At 36.5% G+C, this 24,902-nt stretch overlaps 1 protein-coding gene and 1 pseudogene across 1 annotated transcript; both read right to left on the bottom strand.

Moving 5' to 3' along the window:
* LOC106138883 (uncharacterized) overlaps positions 1–11,029 on the bottom strand; it is a 65,955-nt pseudogene extending 54,926 nt beyond the window's left edge.
* A 10,387-nt stretch (positions 11,030–21,416) lies between these two features.
* LOC132904302 (uncharacterized) lies at positions 21,417–22,568 on the bottom strand. The gene has a single exon (XM_060954232.1). The coding sequence runs from the start codon at positions 22,389–22,391 to the stop codon at positions 21,447–21,449; it is 945 nt and encodes a 314-aa protein (XP_060810215.1). The 5' UTR covers positions 22,392–22,568; the 3' UTR covers positions 21,417–21,446.
* Between the last annotated feature and the right edge of the window lie 2,334 nt (positions 22,569–24,902).

Below are 24,902 nucleotides of genomic sequence, written 5' to 3'. Positions count from 1 at the left end.
GGCCTTTGGATATTTTTGTCCAATAGTTCAGTGTAAAAGCAATTCGCAATATAGTCATGGAAAACTGCAGCGGTCATCCAGCCCGTGTCACTTCTGCCGATTCCCCACCCAGATGGTACGCTTAATGTGATTTTGTCCGGTATCCTTTTATATGGATATATAATCATGGGAAAACAAACCTGGCCTGATGCGGAGAAAGTAAACATTACAGTAATATTTTCTTTAGCTGGCGCCTTTTCTATATGGTACACGTTTTTACTTCCTTTCTCAGCCAAAACTTTTCCTGATTTTGGACAAATATTAAATCCTGTTTCGTCAGCATTAAAAATGCGGGTCGGATCTTTGAGCACGTCTACAAGATCATGATCAACAAAATATTGATGAATTTCGGAAAACCATTTTCGGATATCTTGTTCAGAAAAGCAAGAACTGGCATTGGTCACGCCTTCAGATGTACGATAAGTAATATTGGGGTTACGTTTCATGAAAGCTTTGAACCAAGTGTCCCCTGGCTTGTTGTTTTTGAAAGGATTTGGTCTAGGATTTTTTTTTAAATAATCTTGTACACAATGGAGTAAATCGTCCTTTTTCAAAGGAAACCCCTGTTTAGCTAAGTCTGTAATAAATTTACATAACTCTTTCTCTTCACTTTCCATTAAAACTGGATCAGGACCTGATTTTGGCTTAACGTGAGGATTGTCAGTCTTGAATTGCAAGGTACTTCTTGGGATATTAAATTTCTTTGCTGCTTCGCGAATGGACCCTTCTTTGTTTTCTATAAATTTCAAGGCGTTGTTGAGATCATCTTGGGAGTACTGTCGTCGCTTAGATGCCATCTTGTGTGTATTTATGATGCCTGAAAAAGAAAATTTGGTTACTTTGGTTATTGGCCACTTTGCTTTTAGTTACTAGCCACCTATGCCAGTAACTGAAATTTATGGATAGAAATAAATGGTTTCTTGCCAGTGAATACTAAACTGTATAAACATTCAAAATACGGTCTTATTTTATTAAAATTCAATGATCATAGATTTATTTAGTTATTGGCCGCTGTGGCCAATAACTAAATAATGTATAAAATATTAATTCAGTTACTGGCCTCCCCTTAAATCAAAGCTTCTATTAGAATATAACAAAGTACGATATTAAAATATTGAAACTTACCATTTAAATAACACAAATAACACAAAACAATCTCGTAAAATAAACAAAATCACATTAAATTCGATTTTTGAAAAAAATGTCTTCCGTTAACAAAAACTTTGCGATGAAACGTACAGGTCAGCGTAGGTGCACCAACTGTCAAAAAAAATCCCTAAAATTGGCAGTTACGTCAAAAGTGGAAAAAAATGGAACTAAAATGAGAGCTAAATAGTAAAGTAGTTCTTTATACAAACAACAGAGTGCAGGACCTGTCCTGTTTCTTATTTTAGGCATATATAGTGTAGGTTGGCCAATGACTGACGGTGGCCAATAACTAACTGGTTTACCCTATATAATTAAAACTTCTTTTATTCATTGATTTAGTTTCGCCAGCACTTACCGTTTCACCACATCTTTGAGAAGAATTTTTTTTTTATGTAGGTAGGGTTTGACGCGCCCCGCATCGGCGACGGTTGCCATGCTCCTTAAGATTAGCAGGAATAACACACATGTAGTAACGCCAGTACTTACCATTTCACCATTGATTTAGTTCCCGTGGTTTAGATATTTATTTTTTGACCATCCGATACGAGATGGCGCCACGAGAATTTAAGAAATAACGCGATTGTAGCCGCTGGCAAAATTAGATAGTACCGATGCTTGCAGCATCGGTACTTATTCGGTAGAGTTCCCTAATTCACTTTCGGCATCTGGACTGCCCGCGCATACAATTGCTCTAAAAGTAGACATTCCATTTTGTAATGGGACTGCCTTAAAGTGGTGTCGCTTCATAACATTATAATAGAAGCTAAAATTCTTACTGGTTGTGCAGCTGGTGAAATTGTTTTTATACCGCGCATTCCCCTCATTCCCAACAACTTTCCAATGGCTATATGTTTCGCGATGACAATTAACGAATCGCAAGGTCAAACACTTGGAGCAGCCGGAGTCGACCTCAGGACGATTTGCTTCTCACACGGACAGCTCTACGTCGCTTGCTCGCGGGTCACCAGCTGTGACAGTTAATTTGTGATGTCTCCAATGGGCAAGACAGCAAATGTTGTAAACAAAGAGATAGGTACTTTAACTTTCCATTATTATAATTTCCTTTTTTTGTCTTTAGAATTTATTCGTTTTTTAACAGCTGCGCTTCCGAGCTTTGCTTTTGTAAGAAAAATAAACTATGTTCTATTCCAGGCATTATTCTTCCCGTGTACGTAAGTTTCATCAAAATCCATCCAATAGAATTTGCGTGATTGAATAGCATCCTCAAACAAGCACTCACATAGGTACATCAATTTTTTTGCATAATCTATACTAACATTATAAAGCTGAAGAGTTTGTTTGTTTGAACGCGCTAATCTTAGGAACTACTGATTCGAAATGAAAAATTATTTTTGCGTTGAATATACCATTTATCGAGGAAGGCTTTAGGCTATATAACATCACGCTGCAACTTTAACGAGAAAACAAAAAATGGACTATGTGAAAAAAAACGGGGAAAATTATTCATCCTTGAGGGCTTCAATGATGCTCAAAATAACAATTCCACGCGGACGAAGTCGCGGGCACAGCTAGTAAATAAATATTATCGGGCAGCATCTGTCTAATTGATTTCTTTAGCAATGTCACATCCAAACAACACTCCATAATTAAAGGATAGTGATCCGACCAAAAAATGTCATATTTAACATAAGCTCTCTGCACAGAGCGAGCCGCTGATTCTGTAGTAATACAATGATCGAGCCACCTTTTGGTCAAATGGCCTGGCTTTGGCCCATGCGCTTCACTAATAAATGTATGTGTCCGCGAAGGTAACCCTAATATTTCTATATCTACACAACGCCATTTCCGATCAAGACAAAAGTTTGTTAACTCATCATATAATAACTCCGCCGGATGCGCATTAATGTCTCCTAGGATATAAGCACAGTCTACACTACAAGAATCTATAATTGCACTTACCACGCTTAGTACATCCGTAAACTCCGTAAGGTTAATCATTGCATCCGTGGGCATGTAAACACTGAACACTAACAATGCTTTATCTTTTAACGCAATTTTGATGGCACACACTCGAGGGTTGCCGCACTTGATAACACTGACGTCATGAAACACACTACGTCTCCACAATAGTACTACTCCTCCATGAGGCCTGCCCCTCAAAAGGCCCGATGGTGTGTCTATCGCTGACTCACCTATGTAGCTAAAATCTTCACTCACGGTGCTTAGCAACGGTAGCTCATCTGGTAGCAACCAAGTTTCCTGTAGGGCTATCACATCAGCTGACTTACAAAGGCCACGCATATCATTTAAAGACCTTTTGATGTTCTTACAGTTAAGAGTGACAAACGAGCATAGGTTTTCTGCCATTATTGTTTACTAGCTGTGCCCGCGACTTCGTCCGCGTGGAATTGTTATTTTGAGCATCATTGAAGCCCTCAAGGATGAATAATTTTCCCCGTTTTTTTTCACATAGTCCATTTTTTGTTTTCTCGTTAAAGTTGCAGCGTGATGTTATATAGCCTAAAGCCTTCCTCGATAAATGGTATATTCAACGCAAAAATAATTTTTCATTTCGAATCAGTAGTTCCTAAGATTAGCGCGTTCAAACAAACAAACTCTTCAGCTTTATAATGTTAGTATAGATTATGCAAAAAAATTGATGTACCTATGTGAGTGCTTGTTTGAGGATGCTATTCAATCACGCAAATTCTATTGGATGGATTTTGATGAAACTTACGTACACGGGAAGAATAATGCCTGGAATAGAACATAGTTTATTTTTGTTACAAAAGCAAAGCTCGGAAGCGCAGCTGTTAAAAAACGAATAAATTCTAAAGACAAAAAAAGGAAATTATAATAATGGAAAGTTAAAGTACCTATCTCTTTGTTTACAACATTTGCTGTCTTGCCCATTGGAGACATCACAAATTAACTGTCACAGCTGGTGACCCGCGAGCAAGCGACGTAGAGCTGTCCGTGTGAGAAGCAAATCGTCCTGAGGTCGACTCCGGCTGCTCCAAGTGTTTGACCTTGCGATTTGTTAATTGTCATCGCGAAACATATAGCCATTGGAAACTGTACACGCTTAATTTGAAATGGAAAATTGTTGGGAATGAGCGGAATGCGCGGTATAAAAACAATTTCACCCGCTGCACAACCAGTAAGAATTTTAGCTTCTACTATAATGTTATGAAGCGACACCACTTTAAGGCAGTCCCATTACAAAATGGAATGTCTACTTTTAGAGCAATTGTATGCGCGGGCAGTCCAGATGCCGAAAGTGAATTAAGGAACTATACCGAACAAGTACCGATGCTGCAAGCATCGGTACTATCTAATTTTGCCAGCGGCTACAATCACGTTATTTCTTAAATTCTCGTGGCGCCATCTCGTATCGGATGGTCAAAAAATAAATATCTAAACCACGGGAACTAAATCAATGGTGAATGGTAAGTACTGGCGTTACTACATGTGTGTTATTCCTGCTAATCTTGAGAAGCATGGCAACCGTCGCCGATGCGGGGCGCGTCAAACCCTACCTACATAAAAAAAAATTCTTCTCAAAGATGTGGTGAAACAGTAAGTGCTGGCGAAACTAAATACATACATATAATAAAACTGTAACTGAACATTGTCTGTACATTGAAGATATTTAAGAAAAAATATTGTAAGGGGTCTTTTTAGGGTCAATAGAAGCCAAAACATTTTTTTTTTAATTTTTGTCTGTCTGTCTGTCTGTCTGTCTGTCTGTCCGTCTGTCTGTCTGTATGTTTGTACGCGCATCACGCAAAATCTACCGAACGGATCTGAACGAAATTCGGCACAGATGTAGATAGTAACCTGGATTAGAATATAGGCTACTTTTTATCCTGAAATTCTATACCAAGGGGATGAAATAGGGGGTGCAAGTTTGTTTGGAACTTTGTCATTTTTGAATCGATATAAAAATCTATTTATAATTAATTATCATATTTATTATGATTGAAAAAATAGCATTTTATTGATTAAATTAATTATGCTTTGTTTATTTATTTAGTTCCCGTGGTTTAGATATTTATTTTTTGCCCACCCAATACGAGATGGCGCCTCATGAGAATTTAAGAAATAACACAATTGTAGCCGCTGGCAAAATTTTTAATTAATTATATAATTAAAACTTCTTTTATTCATTGATTTAGTTTCGCCAGCACTTACTGTTTCACCACATCTTTGAGAAGAATTTTTTTTTATGTAGGTTGGGTTTGACGCGCCCCGCATCGGCGACGGTTGCCATGCTCCTCAAGATTAGCAGGAATAACACACATGTAGTAACGCCAGTACTTACCATTTCACCATTGATTTAGTTCCCGTGGTTTAGATATTTATTTTTTGACCATCCGATACGAGATGGCGCCACGAGAATTTAAGAAATAACGTGATTGTAGCCGCTGGCAAAATTAGATAGTACCGATGCTTGCAGCATCGGTACTTATTCGGTATAGTTCCTTAATTCACTTTCGGCATCTGGACTGCCCGCGCATACAATTGCTCTAAAAGTAGACATTCCATTTTGTAATGGGACTGCCTTAAAGTGGTGTCGCTTCATAACATTATAATAGAAGCTAAAATTCTTACTGGTTGTGCAGCGGGTGAAATTGTTTTTATACCGCGCATTCCGCTCATTCCCAACAATTTTCCATTTCAAATTAAGCGTGTACAGTTTCCAATGGCTATATGTTTCGCGATGACAATTAACAAATCGCAAGGTCAAACACTTGGAGCAGCCGGAGTCGACCTCAGGACGATTTGCTTCTCACACGGACAGCTCTACGTCGCTTGCTCGCGGGTCACCAGCTGTGACAGTTAATTTGTGATGTCTCCAATGGGCAAGACAGCAAATGTTGTAAATAAAGAGATAGGTACTTTAACTTTCCATTATTATAATTTCCTTTTTTTGTCTTTAGAATTTATTCGTTTTTTAACAGCTGCGCTTCCGAGCTTTGCTTTTGTAAGAAAAATAAACTATGTTCTATTCCAGGCATTATTCTTCCCGTGTACGTAAGTTTCATCAAAATCCATCCAATAGAATTTGCGTGATTGAATAGCATCCTCAAACAAGCACTCACGTAGGTTCATCAATTTTTTTGCATAATCTATACTAACATTATAAAGCTGAAGAGTTTGTTTGTTTGAACGCGCTAATCTTAGGAACTACTGATTCGAAATGAAAAATTATTTTTGCGTTGAATATACCATTTATCGAGGAAGGCTTTAGGCTATATAACATCACGCTGCAACTTTAACGAGAAAACAAAAAATGGACTATGTGAAAAAAAACGGGGAAAATTATTCATCTTTGTGGGCTTCAATGATGCTCAAAATAACAATTCCACGCGGACGAAGTCGCGGGCACAGCTAGTCAATGAATAAAGAAGTTTTAATTATATAATTAATTAAAAATTTTGCCAGCGGCTACAATTGTGTTATTACTTAAATTCTCATGAGGCGCCATCTCGTATCGGGTGGGCAAAAAATAAATATCTAAACCACGGGAACTAAATAAATAAACAAAGCATAATTAATTTAATCAATAAAATGCTATTTTTTCAATCATAATAAATATGATAATTAATTATTTATAGATTTTTATATCGATTCAAAAATGACGAAGTTCCAAACAAACTTGCACCCCCTATTTCATCCCCTTGGTATAGAATTTCAGGATAAAAAGTAGCCTATATTCTAATCCAGGTTACTAACTTTATCTGTGCCGAATTTCGTTCAGATCCGTTCGGTAGATTTTGCGTGATGCGCGTACAAACATACAGACAGACAGACGGACAGACAGACAGACAGACAGACAGACAAAAATTTAAAAAAAAAATGTTTTGGCTTCTATTGACCCTAAAAAGACCCCTTACAATATTTTTTCTTAAATATCTTCAATGTACAGACAATGTTCAGTTACAGTTTTATTATATGTATGGATTAAAAATTTTGCCAGCGGCTACAATTGTGTTATTTCTTAAATTCTCATGAGGCGCCATCTCGTATCGGGTGCGCAAAAAATAAATATCTAAACCACGGGAACTAAAGAAATAAACAAAGCATAATTAATTTAATCAATAAAATGCTATTTTTTCAATCATAATAAATATGATAATTAATTATTTATAGATTTTTATATCGATTCAAAAATGACGAAGTTCCAAACAAACTTGCACCCCCTATTTCATCCCCTTGGTATAGAATTTCAGGATAAAAAGTAGCCTATATTCTAATCCAGGTTACTAACTATATCTGTGCCGAATTTCGTTCAGATCCGTTCGGTAGATTTTGCGTGATGCGCGTACAAACATACAGACAGACAGACGGACAGACAGACAGACAGACAGACAATAATTAAAAAAAAAATGTTTTGGCTTCTATTGACCCTAAAAAGACCCCTTACAATATTTTTTCTTAAATGTCTTCAATGTACAGACAATGTTCAGTTACAGTTTTATTATATGTTTGGATGTATGGATTAAAAATTTTGCCAGCGGCTACAATTGTGTTATGTCTTAAATTCTCATGAGGCGCCATCTCGTATCGGGTGGGCAAAAAATAAATATCTAAACCACGGGAACTAAATAAATAAACAAAGCATAATTAATTTAATCAATAAAATGCTATTTTTTCAATCATAATAAATATGATAATTAATTATTTATAGATTTTTATATCGATTCAAAAATGACGAAGTTCCAAACAAACTTGCACCCCCTATTTCATCCCCTTGGTATAGAATTTCAGGATAAAAAGTAGCCTATATTCTAATCCAGGTTACTAACTATATCTGTGCCGAATTTCGTTCAGATCCGTTCGGTAGATTTTGCGTGATGCGCGTACAAACATACAGACAGACAGACGGACAGACAGACAGACAGACAGACAAAAATTCTAAAAAAATTGTTTTGGCTTCTATTGACCCTAAAAAGACCCCTTATAAATTTTTTTCTTAAATATCTTCAATGTACGGACAAAGTTCAGTTACAGTTTTATTATATGTATGGATATGGATGACAAAAAGTGAACTTGAGCAAATCACACAAATTGAGCTAGCCCCAAAGTAAGTTCGAGATTTGTGTTATGGCATTAGTATCGATACTATATCTTTTAACAACATACATATGAATCTTATGAGGATGAGTCAAATACTTACGTTTTCTGCCACAAATTTTTGCGCGCGGTTCCACGTGTACACAACCAACACAGGCGCCGAGCGGCGCGACACTGACTTGATGTCTCAAAGAATGTTCTAGGCGAACTAAACGGCTTTTGCCGTAGTGTCACTATATCAGCTACTTTTTTGTGGTTCTACACGATGTAGATATGTATGTATTTTAGTTCTTAGATTTGACAGTAACAATGTTTGAATAACTTGTAGATAGACAGTAAATCTTGTTCTTTACAGCGATAGTATGAACGTAGCATGGTGCCCACCGTAGCGCTCTTTACGCTATCTTTTAAAATAATAATAATAAATTTATTTATTCCAATTCAAATTCAATTCACAGCAAGACAATAATAGACAAAAAATTTTGTATGCATAGGAATTTTAATTCTCTGCTCCCTAAGCTAGGAACGAACCTGTATTTTAGGGAGTAGTGAGTCTGGTGTGATTAATTTGCATACGCGTAATTATACAAACCAAAAAGAATAACAAAGGTATTAACAGTAGGCCTAACTGATATTTATTACTTAAAATAAAAATGGTTAGGAACTTAAATTAATGAAAAGGTGAGTGAGTGTGGTGTGTATCTGTGTGTAAGTGTGTGTGTGGAAGATGTGAGGCTGTGTGTGCGCCATATATAATGAAACTTTAGAAAGATAAATAGGAAAATGACATATGTACCTATATTTAACAACTTTTATTTAAGTATTTAGCAGTTTTTCGCTCTTATTATAATTTTGGCTAAGGAGCCATTGTTCGACTTTATTCTTAAGCATATATTTGTTTAACGAGAAGATGTTCGTAATATTTTTGTTAACATTATTATAAATTGTGGAGCTAATAACCCAGTAATGTCTTGAGGCGAAAGATGTATTATGTATGACTGTGGGACAAATGTATTTAGTGGACCTTTTATTCGGATTAAGTGAGGCGGGAATTTCTGGATGTTTACGTAAAACAGTGCGAAGAATGAATAATTGCCTGACAGTCAACACTTTGGTCAATTTGTATAGCTCTGCGGTGGGAAATCTGAACCGTTTAAAAAACATGACCTTTAGGACAGCGCGTTGCGCACGCTCGAGAGAGATCATGAGCGTCGAGGCTGCACCGCCCCATGTGGGGATGCAGTAGCTTAAAATGGACTGGCAGAGGGAAAGATAGACCAAACGAAGAGTTTGTGTGTCAGCTGAGTGACGCAGTAATTTAAAAACGTATATGAGACGTCTACATCTGGAAGAGAGAGCGGCAATATGTTCTTTCCAGTTTAATCCTACTAACTATATCTGTGCCGAATTTAGTTCAGATCCGTTCGGTAGATTTTGCGTGATGCGCGTACAAACATACAGACAGACAGATGGACAGACAGACAGACAGACAGACAAAAATTCTAAAAAAAAATGTTTTGGCTTCTATTGACCCTAAAAAGACCCCTTACAATATTTTTTCTTAAATATCTTCAATGTACAGACAATGTTCAGTTACAGTTTTATTATATGTATGGATGGATTGTCTGAATACGATGCCCTTGGGCCATATTTTTTCATTCATAAAAAGCGGAATTTTGTTCTGTGACACGAAAAATTTATATGCGTTATAATCACATTCCCGCTTTATTGATATCTTTTCAAGATGTACTGTTTCTAACGTTTTTCTCCGTATGTAGGCAACAATGTCCTCCTCTACTGTACTTTTATCGACATTCGTAATGAACATAGGCAATTTTCTTTCAACCGCTCTAAATTTTTCATGTTTATCCACTGCAACTGTGCCTGTTTTTCCCTCAAACACATTTCTCGTTCTACGTCCTTTCTTTTTAACAACAGTCCATTCCTTTGTAGTCTGTAACACCTGTGAATAAGACTCATTATTCATTGCGTGGTGACCGCTTCCAAGTTCGCTCGGCTCGTTGTTTGCGATAACGGTCTTCAATCGTGACTCATCGCGCTCAGCTGGTCGTTTGTCATCGCCGCCGCTGATTGGTTCCTGGCCGCCTTCGCTGGCCGTTTGAATAGCGAGTCCACTGGCTGTTAAGTCACCCTCACAATTGTAATTATTAATGATACTTCTGTAGCGTATGTATTCAGGTGTTTTTTCCATGATCGACTTGTCTCCCTGATCACTAATCAGAGGCTCCTCCATATGAGACAGTCCTATCGGCCCACTCTCCCGATACGCGCCTCTTTTCATATTCATTTTTGCGGCAGAAAAAGGCGGCGAAAATGATACTGTCGTCTGTTTGGGCTTTAAATATTCTTCTTCGAATTTATGTAATTCTTTAGCCGTCACGTATGATGCTTTGATGACATTTACATCATTTTGTAATACCAACAGATCCTTTAACAACTTCGAGACATCAAGGTGATCGAACGTTATAAGGGGTAACTTGTGTAAATCTCGAGCTACGAATATCGGCAGTACATCAGGGTCTGCCGCCTTGAAAAAGCCGATGATGTCGAGCAAGGAACGATGCTCTTTTCCCTTCCCTTTACGTATCGTTCTCCGTAACTCTGAAGACACTGAATCAAACAGTAATTTGTTCGATTTTTCTATTTGTTCGTTCGTGAAAGACGACACACAAATTCTCACTATACTGTCTTCGTCAGCAATCGATATCTTATTTTGAATATAAGATAACTGTTCGTCAATCTCAATATTACAGCTATTACATTTCACTGTACACGACATTTTGCAAAACAGATTTGGAATCGCAACCGATAGCAATGCACGCCCGCCGGTTAAGGATGCGCGCGCGCGACTGGCTGGGTTAACTATAGCAGTGTTCTAAAAACTTACAAGGTTGACAGCCCGGGCACCGCAGTCGTTTCAGTTTGGTGTTAATCGCTACAGTGAACGGTTGTCGCCACGCGTTTAGAGCTCAGTAACCAGTGTGATTGACCCCCGTCTTACGGCCGAAACCCCAGAGGACCGCGTCTCGTGTCACTGGTTGCCTTGGAATATCATCGACCAACAAGGAAGACCTCTCTCTTATGGAACTAACTACGGATTATCGGTGTTTCGCACGATTGGGCACGGTGATATCCAGTACTTTTTTCTAACCTACTGTAGTTGGCTCCTTGTTGCTCCTGCACTACAAGACCGTAAGGTTTTGAGACGGAAAGATTTCACCGGACTGTGCCGCGCCAAAAGTTATTTCTACCTGTTTAATAATTATTATATTGGAACTATTTAATTTCACTTCAATAAGTCTGTTTTATAATCGAGCTATTCCCTAGAAAACTACTCGACAACATGTCTCGGTTAGCTAAAACGCCCCCGTCGGACACAATAAATAAAACTTCACCTGAACCAAGCTTATTTGACGCCTCGAATGACAGTGAAGCCACATTCGTCAACACAAACTGCTACAAACGGGCAAGGACTTCATCGCCAAAGGATGAGCTGCAGGAGTTTAAGAGTGAAATAAAAGATCTATTGCGCTAATGGAAAGAGGATCAGGAAAATAGTATCTCTAAAATGCTCAGTGAACAGACTGCCCTGATGAAAGGCCTCGTGTGTGACGTCACAAAATTAAAGACACAAAGTGATGAAATAAAAAAAACTAATAACGAAATTATCAGTTCTATAGGCTTAATAAATGAAAAATATGAAGATATAAAGGGAGAAGTGGAGCTCCTGAAGAAAGAAAATAAGCAACAAAACAGCTACATTGAACGTTTAGAAAAAAAAATGATCTTCAGTACAGATCACGCTCATCGTGTGTTGAGATAAGAAATGTCCCTTGTGGCGATAAGGAAACAACATCAGATCTGCACCAACTTGTCTGTAACATAGGTAAAATAGTTAATATATCTTTAATCAATCAGATGTTCGAGATATTTATAGAACTGGAGGTAAGAATTCAAATCAGCGCCCTATTGTGGTGGAGTTAACCACAGTTCAAAAGAAAAATACACTTCTCAATAATCTTAGAGATTATAACAAGACAAAGAAAAACAATGCCGATAAAATTAATACTGCAGCATTAGGCAATTCCGGAAATCAACAACCAGTGTATATCGCCGAGCACCTACCCATGTCGACTAAAAAATTGTTTCATTCGGCCAGGATGTTTGCAAAGGAACACAATTACCAATTTTGCTGGGTAGCTAACAGTAATATATACCTACGCAAAAATGAAGGAGATAAGCAGATCTTAGTGACAACAGAATCGTCGTTGAACGATTTAAAATCTAGTGCTAAATGACTACATGGTGAACTAAAGTTTTCGGTCTTCTCTCTATTAATACATAATCTGTTATATGTGCTATTTCTAATTTACCTATCAAATAGTCATAATATCTCAAAACTAATTATTTTAAGCTACAATTCACACTACACACTTACACATACACATCATCTATCAATCTATAAGCATAAAAATATATCCACGACTTTTTACCCAATATATATATCTGTTTTTATTGGTCATACCGGTATCATAATCCTTACCTGCGCCTTTATAACTTTAACAGTGTTTGATATTACCAACATCAACACAGAGTTAGAGAATATTCAGGTAGCCACTGCACTTAAATGCAGCCCAGACAGTTGTACTCAATTTATTACACCTACATCTCCATCCTTCAGAATTTTCCATTTAAGCATTCACAGTGCAAACAAGAATTTCGATCAACTCTGTGTCTTTTTGCAACAAATACAATTTGAGTTTGATATAATTATCTTATCAGAATGCTGGCTTAAGAATTCATCACAAATTCCTAGACTCGAAGGTTAAACATCCTATGGGACAGATAAAAATCCTATACAGAATGATGGAGTCATTATTTACGTCAAGTCAAACATTTCATGTGTTATCAAAGAGCCCGAATTTGAAAAATCAAACTGTCTCACTTGTGTAGTAGATAATAATATAGCTATAGTGGCCATCTATCGTTCACCATTTTATTCACAAAAATCCTGCATTGACAAATTTAATCATAGCTTAGATAGAGTATTGAGCTCTTTCAATAATATCCTTAATATTGCTGTCATAGGTGATATCAATATAAATATTACACCAAATAATGACACAAGTCGCTCGGATGATTACCTAACTTTAGCAGCTTCTCATGGTCTCCTTCCTACGCACCGCTTTTGTACTAGATTTAACACTTGTATTGACCACATACTTCTTAAAACTAAATTACCCGCTAGCGCTTGCGTTTTAGAAACTAATATTACTGATCACCTACCATCTTTCCTTAATCTAAATCTAAGCAATACACCATTTAGGTCTCCATGTACAAAAACCCGCATTGACCATGATTCTATAAAATTTGATATTGACTCCACAGACTTTTCAGAAATTCTACAATCCGAAGATCCTAATGCTGCAGCAAACCTTCTTGTCACACAGTTATCTTCTATTGTAGCCAAGCATACAAGTGTCATCAAAACCTCGAGGAAATATAGAAATATCAAACCCTGGATCACCCCGGGATTAATCAGATGCACAATTCACCGCGACAATTTACATAAAAGAGCAAAACTTTTCCCGGGGGACCCAGTCATAAACCTAACTTTCACTAGATACTGTAACTTTTGCAATAAAATTTTACGAAAACTTAAAACAAATTATGAAAAAAACAAATTGCTACTTGCTAAAAACAATCCTAAAGCTACGTGGAAAGCTATTAAACAAATCACAAATACTACTAAAGATATTATCCCTCCAAGCGATTTACTAAAAATCACAGACAATCTACATCTTCTACATCTCTTGATCAGGTCAACAAGTTTTTCTCTGAAATTGGTAACAACTTAGCATCTAACATCACTATTAATGGTGACAGCACCTTCATACCTTTTCTACATCCTAAATCAACTAGCAGCTCCATGCTTTTATTAGAGATTGACAGTGCAGAGATCGAAGCGATAATTCTATCGTTGAAAATTGACTGCGCTTCAGGCATTGATGGAATTTCTGCCAAAACAATCAGAAACTCTAAAGACGTGCTTATCCCAATTATAACGCATATCTGTAATATTTCTATAAGAAGGGGCGTCTTTCCGGAATGCTTTAAGGTCGCTGTTGTGCATCCTATATTTAAGGCTGGGGACGTGACCAGTGTCATTAACTATAGACCAATATCAGTTCTCTCCGTACTATCCAAGATCCTTGAAAAAATTCTCAATAGTAGACTCGTAAGCTTCTTAAACAAAAATGAAATCCTTGCTGAAAACCAATTTGGTTTTCGTTCCAAAATTTGTACGGAAGATGCGGTCACACAACTGGTTGAAACCGTAGTCAAGGATCTTGATAATAGAATTAGATGTCTTGGAATTTTCCTAGATTTGTCTAAAGCATTTGACACTGTTCATGTCCCGACCCTGCTCTCTAAACTTGAAAAATGCGGAATTCGAGGTGTAACCCATAACATCTTCAGTAGCTATCTTTCAAATCGAACCCAACATGTAAAAATTTCCGGTCAAGTTAGTCAATCAGTTCCTATCGCATAAGGAGTCCCCCAAGGTTCAATTCTTGGCCCCACCTTATTTCTCCTTTATATCAATGAGCTTTGTCAACTCTCCATACCAAATTGCAAAATCATCACTTATGCTGATGACACAGTTTTATTGATATCTGGCAAGACATGGAACGATGTTGTTTCAAATGGCGAAAGGGCCATCAATATTGTACACAACTGGTTGTCATTTAACCGCCTATCCTTAAATGTTTCCAAAACAATGTACATCCTGTTCTTCATACGATCTACAACTAAACCTCCCCCAACACTCAGCATTAAAATCCATAGCTGCTGCAATCAAGACTCTGTCTGCTCCTGCCTAGCCCTAAATCGAGTTTCCAAAGTCAAGTATTTGGGCACTATTATCGATGAAGGATTAAACTGGAAAGAACATATTGCCGCTCTCTCTTCCAGATGTAGACGTCTCATATACGTTTTTAAATTACTGCGTCACTCAGCTGACACACAAACTCTTCGTTTGGTCTATCTTTCCCTCTGCCAGTCCATTTTAAGCTACTGCATCCCCACATGGGGCGGTGCAGCCTCGACGCTCATGATCTCTCTCGAGCGTGCGCAACGCGCTGTCCTAAAGGTCATGTTTTTTAAACGGTTCAGATTTCCCACCGCAGAGCTATACAAATTGACCAAAGTGTTGACTGTCAGGCAATTATTCATTCTTCGCACTGTTTTACGTAAACATCCAGAAATTCCCGCCTCACTTAATCCGAATAAAAGGTCCACTAAATACATTTGTCCCACAGTCATACATAATACATCTTTCGCCTCAAGACATTACTGGGTTATTAGCTCCACAATTTATAATAATGTTAACAAAAATATTACGAACATCTTCTCGTTAAACAAATATATGCTTAAGAATAAAGTCGAACAATGGCTCCTTAGCCAAAATTATAATAAGAGCGAAAAACTGCTAAATACTTAAATAAAAGTTGTTAAATATAGGTACATATGTCATTTTCCTATTTATCTTTCTAAAGTTTCATTATATATGGCGCACACACAGCCTCACATCTTCCACACACACACTTACACACAGATACACACCACACTCACTCACCTTTTCATTAATTTAAGTTCCTAACCATTTTTATTTTAAGTAATAAATATCAGTTAGGCCTACTGTTAATACCTTTGTTATTCTTTTTGGTTTGTATAATTACGCGTATGCAAATTAATCACACCAGACTCACTACTCCCTAAAATACAGGTTCGTTCCTAGCTTAGGGAGCAGAGAATTAAAATTCCTATGCATACAAAATTTTTTGTCTATTATTGTCTTGCTGTGAATTGAATTTGAATTGGAATAAATAAATTTATTATTATTATTTTAAAAGATAGCGTAAAGAGCGCTACGGTGGGCACCATGCTACGTTCATACTATCGCTGTAAAGAACAAGATTTACTGTCTATCTACAAGTTATTCAAACATTGTTACTGTCAAATCTAAGAACTAAAATACATACATATCTACATCGTGTAGAACCACAAAAAAGTAGCTGATATAGTGACACTACGGCAAAAGCCGTTTAGTTCGCCTAGAACATTCTTTGAGACATCAAGTCAGTGTCGCGCCGCTCGGCGCCTGTGTTGGTTGTGTACACGTGGAACCGCGCGCAAAAATTTGTGGCAGAAAACGTAAGTATTTGACTCATCCTCATAAGATTCATATGTATGTTGTTAAAAGATATAGTATCGATACTAATGCCATAACACAAATCTCGAACTTACTTTGGGGCTAGCTCAATTTGTGTGATTTGCTCAAGTTCACTTTTTGTCATCCATATCCATACATATAATAAAACTGTAACTGAACTTTGTCCGTACATTGAAGATATTTAAGAAAAAAATTTATAAGGGGTCTTTTTAGGGTCAATAGAAGCCAAAACAATTTTTTTTAGAATTTTTGTCTGTCTGTCTGTCTGTCTGTCCATCTGTCTGTCTGTATGTTTGTACGCGCATCACGCAAAATCTACCGAACGGATCTGAACTAAATTCGGCACAGATATAGTTAGTAACCTGGATTAGAATTTAGGCTACTTTTTATCCTGAAATTCTATCCCAAGGGAATGAAATAGAGGGTGCAAGTTTGTATGGAACTTCGTCATTTTTGAATCGATATAAAAAGCTATAAATAATTAATTATCATATTTATTATGATACGATTGAAAAAATAGCATTTTATTGATTAAATTAATTATGCTTTGTTTATTTATTTAGTTCCCGTGGTTTAGATATTTATTTTTTGCCCACCCGATACGAGATGGCGCCTCATGAGAATTTAAGAAATAACACAATTGTAGCCGCTGGCAAAATTTTTAATCCATACATATAATAAAACTGTAACTGAACATTGTCTCTACATTGAAGATATTTAAGAAAAAATATTGTAAGGGGTCTTTTTAGGGTCAATAGAAGCCAAAACAATTTTTTTTTGAATTTTTGTCTGTCTGTCTGTCTGTCCGTCTGTCTGTCTGTATGTTTGTACGCGCATCACGCAAAATCTACCGAACGGATCTGAACGAAATTCGGCACAGATATAGTTAGTAACCTGGATTAGAATATAGGCTACTTTTTATCCTGAAATTCTATACCAAGGGGATGAAATAGGGGGTGCAAGTTTGTTTGGAACTTCGTCATTTTTGAATCGATATAAAAAGCTATAAATAATTAATTATCATATTTATTATGATATGATTGAAAAAATAGCATTTTATTGATTAAATTAATTATGCTTTGTTTATTTATTTAGTTCCCGTGGTTTAGATATTTATTTTTTGCCCACCCGATATGAGATGGCGCCTCATGAGAATTTAAGAAATAACACAATTGTAGCCGCTGGCAAAATTTTTAATTAATTATATAATTAAAACTTCTTTTATTCATTGATTTAGTTTCGCCAGCACTTACCGTTTCACTACATCTTTGAGAAGAATTTTTTTTTATGTAGGTAGTTTGACGCGCCCCGCATCGGCGACGGTTGCCATGCTCCTCAAGATTAGCAGGAATAACACACATGTAGTAACGCCAGTATTTATTTATTTATTTATTCTTTATTGTAACAATTACAATTTGTAAAGTACAATAGGCGGACTTAATGCTAATAGCATTATCTAACAGTCTACCATTGGGTTAAGCAGAGAACCTTTGTGTGGGTGATAATAAAAATTTATAATAAACATACTTACTATACCATTTATACTATAAACCTATACTTAATATATACATATATATACCCATAAACTACACTACACATACATACATATATAAATATATATATACATATATATATTTGCAGCAGATTACATACAGAGATTATTTACTCTCTCATGACTGAGTCAGAAACAACTGGACCACGTGCGACTTAAAACTGGCGCGGCTCAGAGAAGCTTGAACGGAATCGGGAAGTGCATTCCAAAGTCTGACAGCTGTAGCAGCGAAAGAATTTGAATAGAAACCTGTACGGTGAAAAGGTGTTGCAAGGGTCAACCTGTTAGAGGAACGTAGGATTCTTTCATGGGTGGAACTTAAAAGTTGTGGTTTAAGAACTTTATTTCTCATAAAGAATTACATTCACTTACAATGAGAACATTTAAAAAATAACAAACATTTATGTACAATGTTTAAGTGCGCTTACTTAAATAAAATCGAACACTTAGTGGGTAGAAAATAAAATAATTGTGGTTCAAACAGCAAAACATGAATATTAACATACTAGATGTGGCAAGTAGTCAGTACCTATCTTAACATAGCGGAATTACTTTGAATGTGAGATTTTAGTGTTTTTTTAAATAACGAAAGTGTTTTGATTTCTCTAATATCTAACGGTAATTTATTATACAATTTTGTTCCTTCATATAATAAAGATTTTTTTCCGTAATGTGTTCTGGGAGAGATAAGATACAAATTATTTGCTCGACGTGTAATCTTTTTCTGTATTTGTGAGTTTTTTTTAAAAGTGATATTACAGTGTAAGTCTTTAGTCAGAATTTTTCGTATTAGTAAACAGGTATTATAAACGTATGTTTGTTTGACACTCATTAATTTAGTCTTAGCATATACTTGCGAAGTAGGCGTTGAAAAGTCGAGGTGAAAGAGTAGTTTGACTAATTTATTTTGTGCTATTTGGATCTTGTTCAAGTTTGTCATTGCGGCAGTTCCCCATAATTCTATTAGGTAATCTATGTGAGGTTTGATCAAAGAGTTATAAATTACATATTTAATTTTTCGTGGTAAACAGCGCGCAATGCCCTTTATTAAACCCATTAGAGAATATATTTTTTTACGTAGAATTTCAAGATGTGGTACCCATGTGAGATAATTATCCAAAGTCAGACCAAGATACTTTTCACTTTTAATTTTGTTTATAATTTGGCCATTAATTTTTAGAGGTTCGTGTTTATCAATGTTCTTTTTGTTTTTTGCTGCAAAAATAATGTAATTAGTTTTTTTCGTATTTATTGATAACAAATTTTGTTGAAACCATACGTTAAGTTTATGTAGGTCAGTTTGTGCCTTCTCCACAATATCACACAAATTATTCCCGAAATAAAATAAACAAGTATCATCCGCGTATAAACTTATATCTCCCTGCAACTCAGTATTTTGAATGTCATTTATATAAATGAGGAACAAGAGGGGTCCTAAAATTGAACCTTGAGGAACGCCACAAGTTACTAGGGCCGGATCGCTTTTATGTTCATTAATTTTTACTACTTGATATCGGTTTGTTAGATATGATTTAAACATATTTAGAGCAGTCCCATTTATGCCAATACTGCGAAGCTTCTGAAGTAGGATTTCGTGACTTACGGTGTCAAAGGCTTTTTTGAGATCAATAAATATACCAAGACATATATTTTTTTGGTCAATATTGATTTTAATTTTGGATATGAGGTCAATAGTAGCAGAAAGAGTACTGGATTTCGAACGAAAGCCATACTGTTTGCTGTACAGGAAAGATATTGAGTTAAGATATGCTTCCAAACGATTATAGATAACCCTTTCGAAAATTTTGGATAGTACTGGCAAAACAGATATAGGACGATAGTTACCAGCATCGTCTTTACTTCCTGATTTGAAAATGGGACTCACTTTAGCCATTTTTAAACTATCTGGGAATACACCAACACTTAAACAATCATTTATAAATTTAGTGAGGTCTTCAATAATAACTTTTTTTAAGCATTTGATGGCTTTTGTGGTGACTTCATCAAGGCCAGCGGCAGTGTTAGAATTTAGATTGTCAATTACTTTATCTAACTCTTCTACAGTAACTGGTTTAAATTCACTAAGGTAATTAGATTGTGATTGAAGTTTTGTGTTAAGTTTGAGGTCATTGGCTTGTTTAGGGATGCTTTGTGCTAAAACCGTGCCTATAGTCGAAAAATATTCATTGAAGTAATCGCAAATCTTTTTAGGGTCACTAATTATGCCATAAGGAGTAGTTATTTTTGAGGGAACACTAATGCCTTTATTCCTATTTTTGTTATTAGATAGACTATTTATTAGATTCCACATTTTTAAAGGCTTTTTGAAGCAGTTGTTAAAAGCTTTTCGATAGTACTGACTCTTTGCCGTTTGGATATTTTCTGAAACTTTGTTACGAAATGATTTAAAATGTTCTTCTATCGTTGCGTTGTTTGGATGTTGTTTGTATTTTATCCATAAAGCATTTCTTTTATTTATATCTTCAAGTATTTTCTTAGTTATCCAATCACTTTTTGGCAGGTTCAGTATCTTTTTCTTCTCCACTTTACTACTTTTTATACTTTTTGTAATTATATCTGACAACTCCTGTAAATTTTTTATACCCTTCTCTTTCTCTTCTTCAACTGTTTTGCTCAAAATTCCGTAATCCAATGCGTTGTAAGTTACCTTTTCTGGTGGATCTGGTTGGTATTTGCCAATTTCTAAATAGAGATTTTTGTGATCGGCCATGGGTAAATTTATAATGGCTAGATGAAAAGTGTGGGCGTTTAAGTTTGTGCAAGCATGGTCCAGAATGCTTTTCTTTACACTTGTCTCACGTGTAGCGTAGGATGGGTCCACTTTATTGAGAGCCACATATCCACTTTCCTGAAGCATATTGATGTAGTCTTGACTTGGTCTGTCAGGTGCAAGCAAATCGAAGTTAAAATCACCAACGACGATACATCTTTTCTTGCTTTGAAGCTGCGATGAGTAAGTTTCTAGAAAATCAGCCACGTTTTTCCTGTTTGGTTTGTAAATAGCACCTAGATCAATATTGAACTTTTCTATATGTAGCCACACATAATGATTGCCGTTTTCGAATTGATTTTCAATAGGATTGTGTTTTAGATAGTCACGAATAAATATTGAGACGCCCCCACCTTTCGAGTTGCTTCGGTAGCTGTAGTAGTGCAAAAAACCTGGAAAAACAAGGAGACTTGCGTCTTCTTCAGATTTAACCCAAGTTTCAGTTATAATTACTATATGTATTACGTGATTAAATGATTCGATAATGCATTTAAGTTCATCAAATCTTCCCTTTTTCATAATGCTTTTTGCATTTGCATAGAATATTTTTAAAGATCTTTTTGTCGTAATAATATCGGCGTAACTGTTAACAAGCTGATGCGAAATTTTGTTGTTTTTTATAATTTCATAGCCCCTTGTTTGCCTGATCGATTGCTGTTTTTTTGAACAGTCGTGATTATTTTAGGTACTCCTTTTGTATATTTTATTGTGAGATCCTGCTCGCCATTTTGGGAACGGAGTTTAAGTTCTTCTTTTATCTTTTCCATTAGCAAACGTTGGGCAGGTGTTTGATCAGAATATATATTTATGCCATCCGTAGGAGCATTTTTCTTATTTCGAAGAATTTGTATTGCTACATCCTTACTTGCGAAGCATACTTTAACAGGTCTAGATTTGGCTGAATCGTATTTTCCTAGACGAAACAGTTTAACTGGTTCAGGTGATTCATTATATATATTTCGTATGATTTTCATTACTTCAGCTTTTTCCGAAATAAGTCTTTCTTTCACTTCAGTAGCACTAGACTCTGGTAGCCCTCGTATGATGATATTATTTTCTCGTACATTGCGTTCCCTGAGTTCTGTTATTATTGCTTCACTGTGATAGGTGATGTCAGCAGGTGAATTTAAAGACCCCACTACCTTTTCTTTGACTTCTTGTAGCTCCAGTTCAAAAGTTTCTATCTTCGTGTTGGAGATTTGTAATGAATTTTGTACTTCTTTCAATTCACATTTTACGGAATTTTGTTCTTCAATTACATTAGCAACAGAAATTTTAATTTCGCTCATCTGCTCTTTAATTAATGTCACATCTTCAGATATTTTTTGCGTATTCGCTGTCGACTCCATTAAAAAGTTCATAATTTTGTCCATTTTTCCATGGATGTCAGACAATTCTTTTTTAATTTCTGAATATTCATCCGGTTCTTTCCTTTTCCTCAGAGTGACTTTTGGTGTTGAATCATCACTATCCAAGAAAAATTTCGTATTTGACAAATTAGTAAGGGAACCGCTGCGTTGACATGACGAGGCACTTCCAGTCGGCGAACGTATTTCACTCATATTGATCTGTGGCACGCGCTGTCGCTACTTTGTTCCGTGCTCTGATAGATCACTCTGCAGATGAGATGCACTGAGATTTTATGCTTACGTCCTTTTCACTCGCGGTAGGGTGGGGACAACAGGGCAACGCTACGCAAGAGAAGGTTGTCTTAACAACCACACTACGTTTATGGAGAAATGTACTTTGAGTATTAGTTTACTAAGATTGTAATTTATTTGTTATTAAACAATTATTTTATTTAAATAAATTGTAACACGTCTGCCTCGTAAGCGCACGAGTCGCGGATCCGGAAAGTTGAAATTCGGATCTAAGATAATCTGGAGCTAGGGGATTATTAAGAATATTATAAAGTTGACAAAGAATATGAAGATTCCTACGTTGTCGGATGGGCAGCCACTTAAGCTGAGAACGGAATTCAGAGACATGGTCATACTTACGAAGACAGAAAATAAATCTGATGCAGTTATTGAGAAGACGTTCAAGCTTATTAAGTTGTTCTTCAGTTAGATCCAAACAACACACATCAGCATAATCAATAATGGGTATAACAAGTGTTTGCGCCAGCATTACCTTAGTTTTGACGGGAAGAAAATGTTTAAGACGTTGCAGGTAATGTAGGGACCCGTAGACCTTTCGACTGAGCTCAACGACATATGGGTTCCAGCAAAGGTATGAATCAATAAGAAGACCGAGGTCTTTGACAGTCGGACTAAAAGGTATCGGAGTGCTGTCGAACATCAGAGGCGGCGTACTATTGAGGTCTAAATTATTTATTTGATAGGCACTTCCCACTACAACCGCCTGACACTTTTTTACATTAACGTGAATCCCAAAGTTTTTAGACCACCCTAGTATAGTGTTTAAATTGTGATTTAATATGGAAATTGAACTATCTATGTCGTCTATATTAGTATGTGTATAAAGCTGCAAGTCATCTGCATAAAAATGATAAGAGCATGTTATATGAGACGAGAGAAGATTAATAAAAATAGAAAAAAGGATAGGAGATAAAATGCCGCCTTGCGGTACGCCGGCTTTCAGATCACACCAGTCGGATGTCTCCGCACCGTTGCGAACCCGCTGCCGACGACCGCGAAGATAACTCGAGAACCAATCAATCACTGAAGGGGATACGTTGCAACGGGTTAGAATAGTTAATAAAATATCAATATCGACAGTATTAAACGCGTTACTAAAATCAATTAACATCAATATGGTAACTTTTTGGTTTTCCATCCCCTTTCTTATGTCATCAGTAACACGAAGCAGTGCAGTAGTTGTACTGTGTCCGGGCCTAAAACCAGACTGATATCGATTGAGAAGATTGTTGTCAATCAAGTGTTTTAAAAACTGATTAAAGACAGATGCTTCGAGGATTTTAGACAGAAAGGGAAGGATGGAAATGGGACGCACATCATTTAAACGGATAGGATCAGGAATCTTAGGGAGAGGACGAACAAAAGCATTAAGCCATGAGGTAGGAAAACGATGTTCTATGAAGCTGGTATTTATAATGTGCGTGATGACAGGGAGAATAAAGCTGAGAATTGGGATCAACATCACGCGACTAATTTCATCTGGCCCAACAGCATTAGAAGTTATGGATCGGATGGTTTTTGAGACATCGTCCTCGGTGACTGTGGAAAATTCGAATAAACTACCATCAGGAACAGGCAAATCTAAAATATAAGAAATAGTACAGTTTTTAACTGTGCGATCCAAGAGTGGGACAGTTGTAAAATGATTGTTGAGAGCATTCAAGGAAAAAGGTATTTTTGAAGATTCATTTTTTATTTTGCCTATGCCCTGAGAATTGAGAAATTTCCAGAGATTAGCAGAAGAAACATTTTCGATGTGTTCAGTGAAATAGCGGCGTTTAGCGTTTCTACAAAATTGGTTGCATCGATTCCTTGCAGCTTTATACAATAACCAATTTTCACTACTGCGTTCCCGTTTAAATCTACGAAAAGCATTGTTCCGTCGTCTCATGGCTATACGAACTGCATTAGTTATCCACGGTGCGGGAGGACGCTTTATTTTGACTGCTCTCACTGGAGCATGCGCATCATACAGAGCCAAGATTTTATTATTAAACAGAGAAATTTTCTCATCCACTGTATTCGCTGCAGTCACCGGAGACCAGTCAATTTTAGAGGCGTCAGTTATTAAGGCCCTGTGGTCTATTTTTGAGAAGCAACGCAGTTGGAGGATTTTAGGCTTTATTTTGGGAACTCTAAGCTTGTAAGAGACATAAATTAAGTCATGATGAGAAAATCCCGGGGCCGGTATTTGACCATGACTGGCGACAAGCTTTTCTGAGGAAGTTATTATCAAGTCAAGCAAGGTAGGTCCATGTTCTGTGAAGTGTGTTGGCCCAGATGGGAGAATAGAAAAATTAACCGGCTTGACAATATTTAGTAATTTAGAAGTTCTAGAATTTCCCTTCAAAAGGCACGTGTTAAAATCCCCAAGGATCAGATGATGTGCATAGTCTGAACAAACCGATTCCA

This window comes from Amyelois transitella, chromosome W (assembly GCF_032362555.1).
Source record: "Amyelois transitella isolate CPQ chromosome W, ilAmyTran1.1, whole genome shotgun sequence".
NCBI lineage: Eukaryota > Metazoa > Arthropoda > Insecta > Lepidoptera > Pyralidae > Amyelois > Amyelois transitella.
This window is presented reverse-complemented; position numbering and strand designations above follow the sequence as displayed.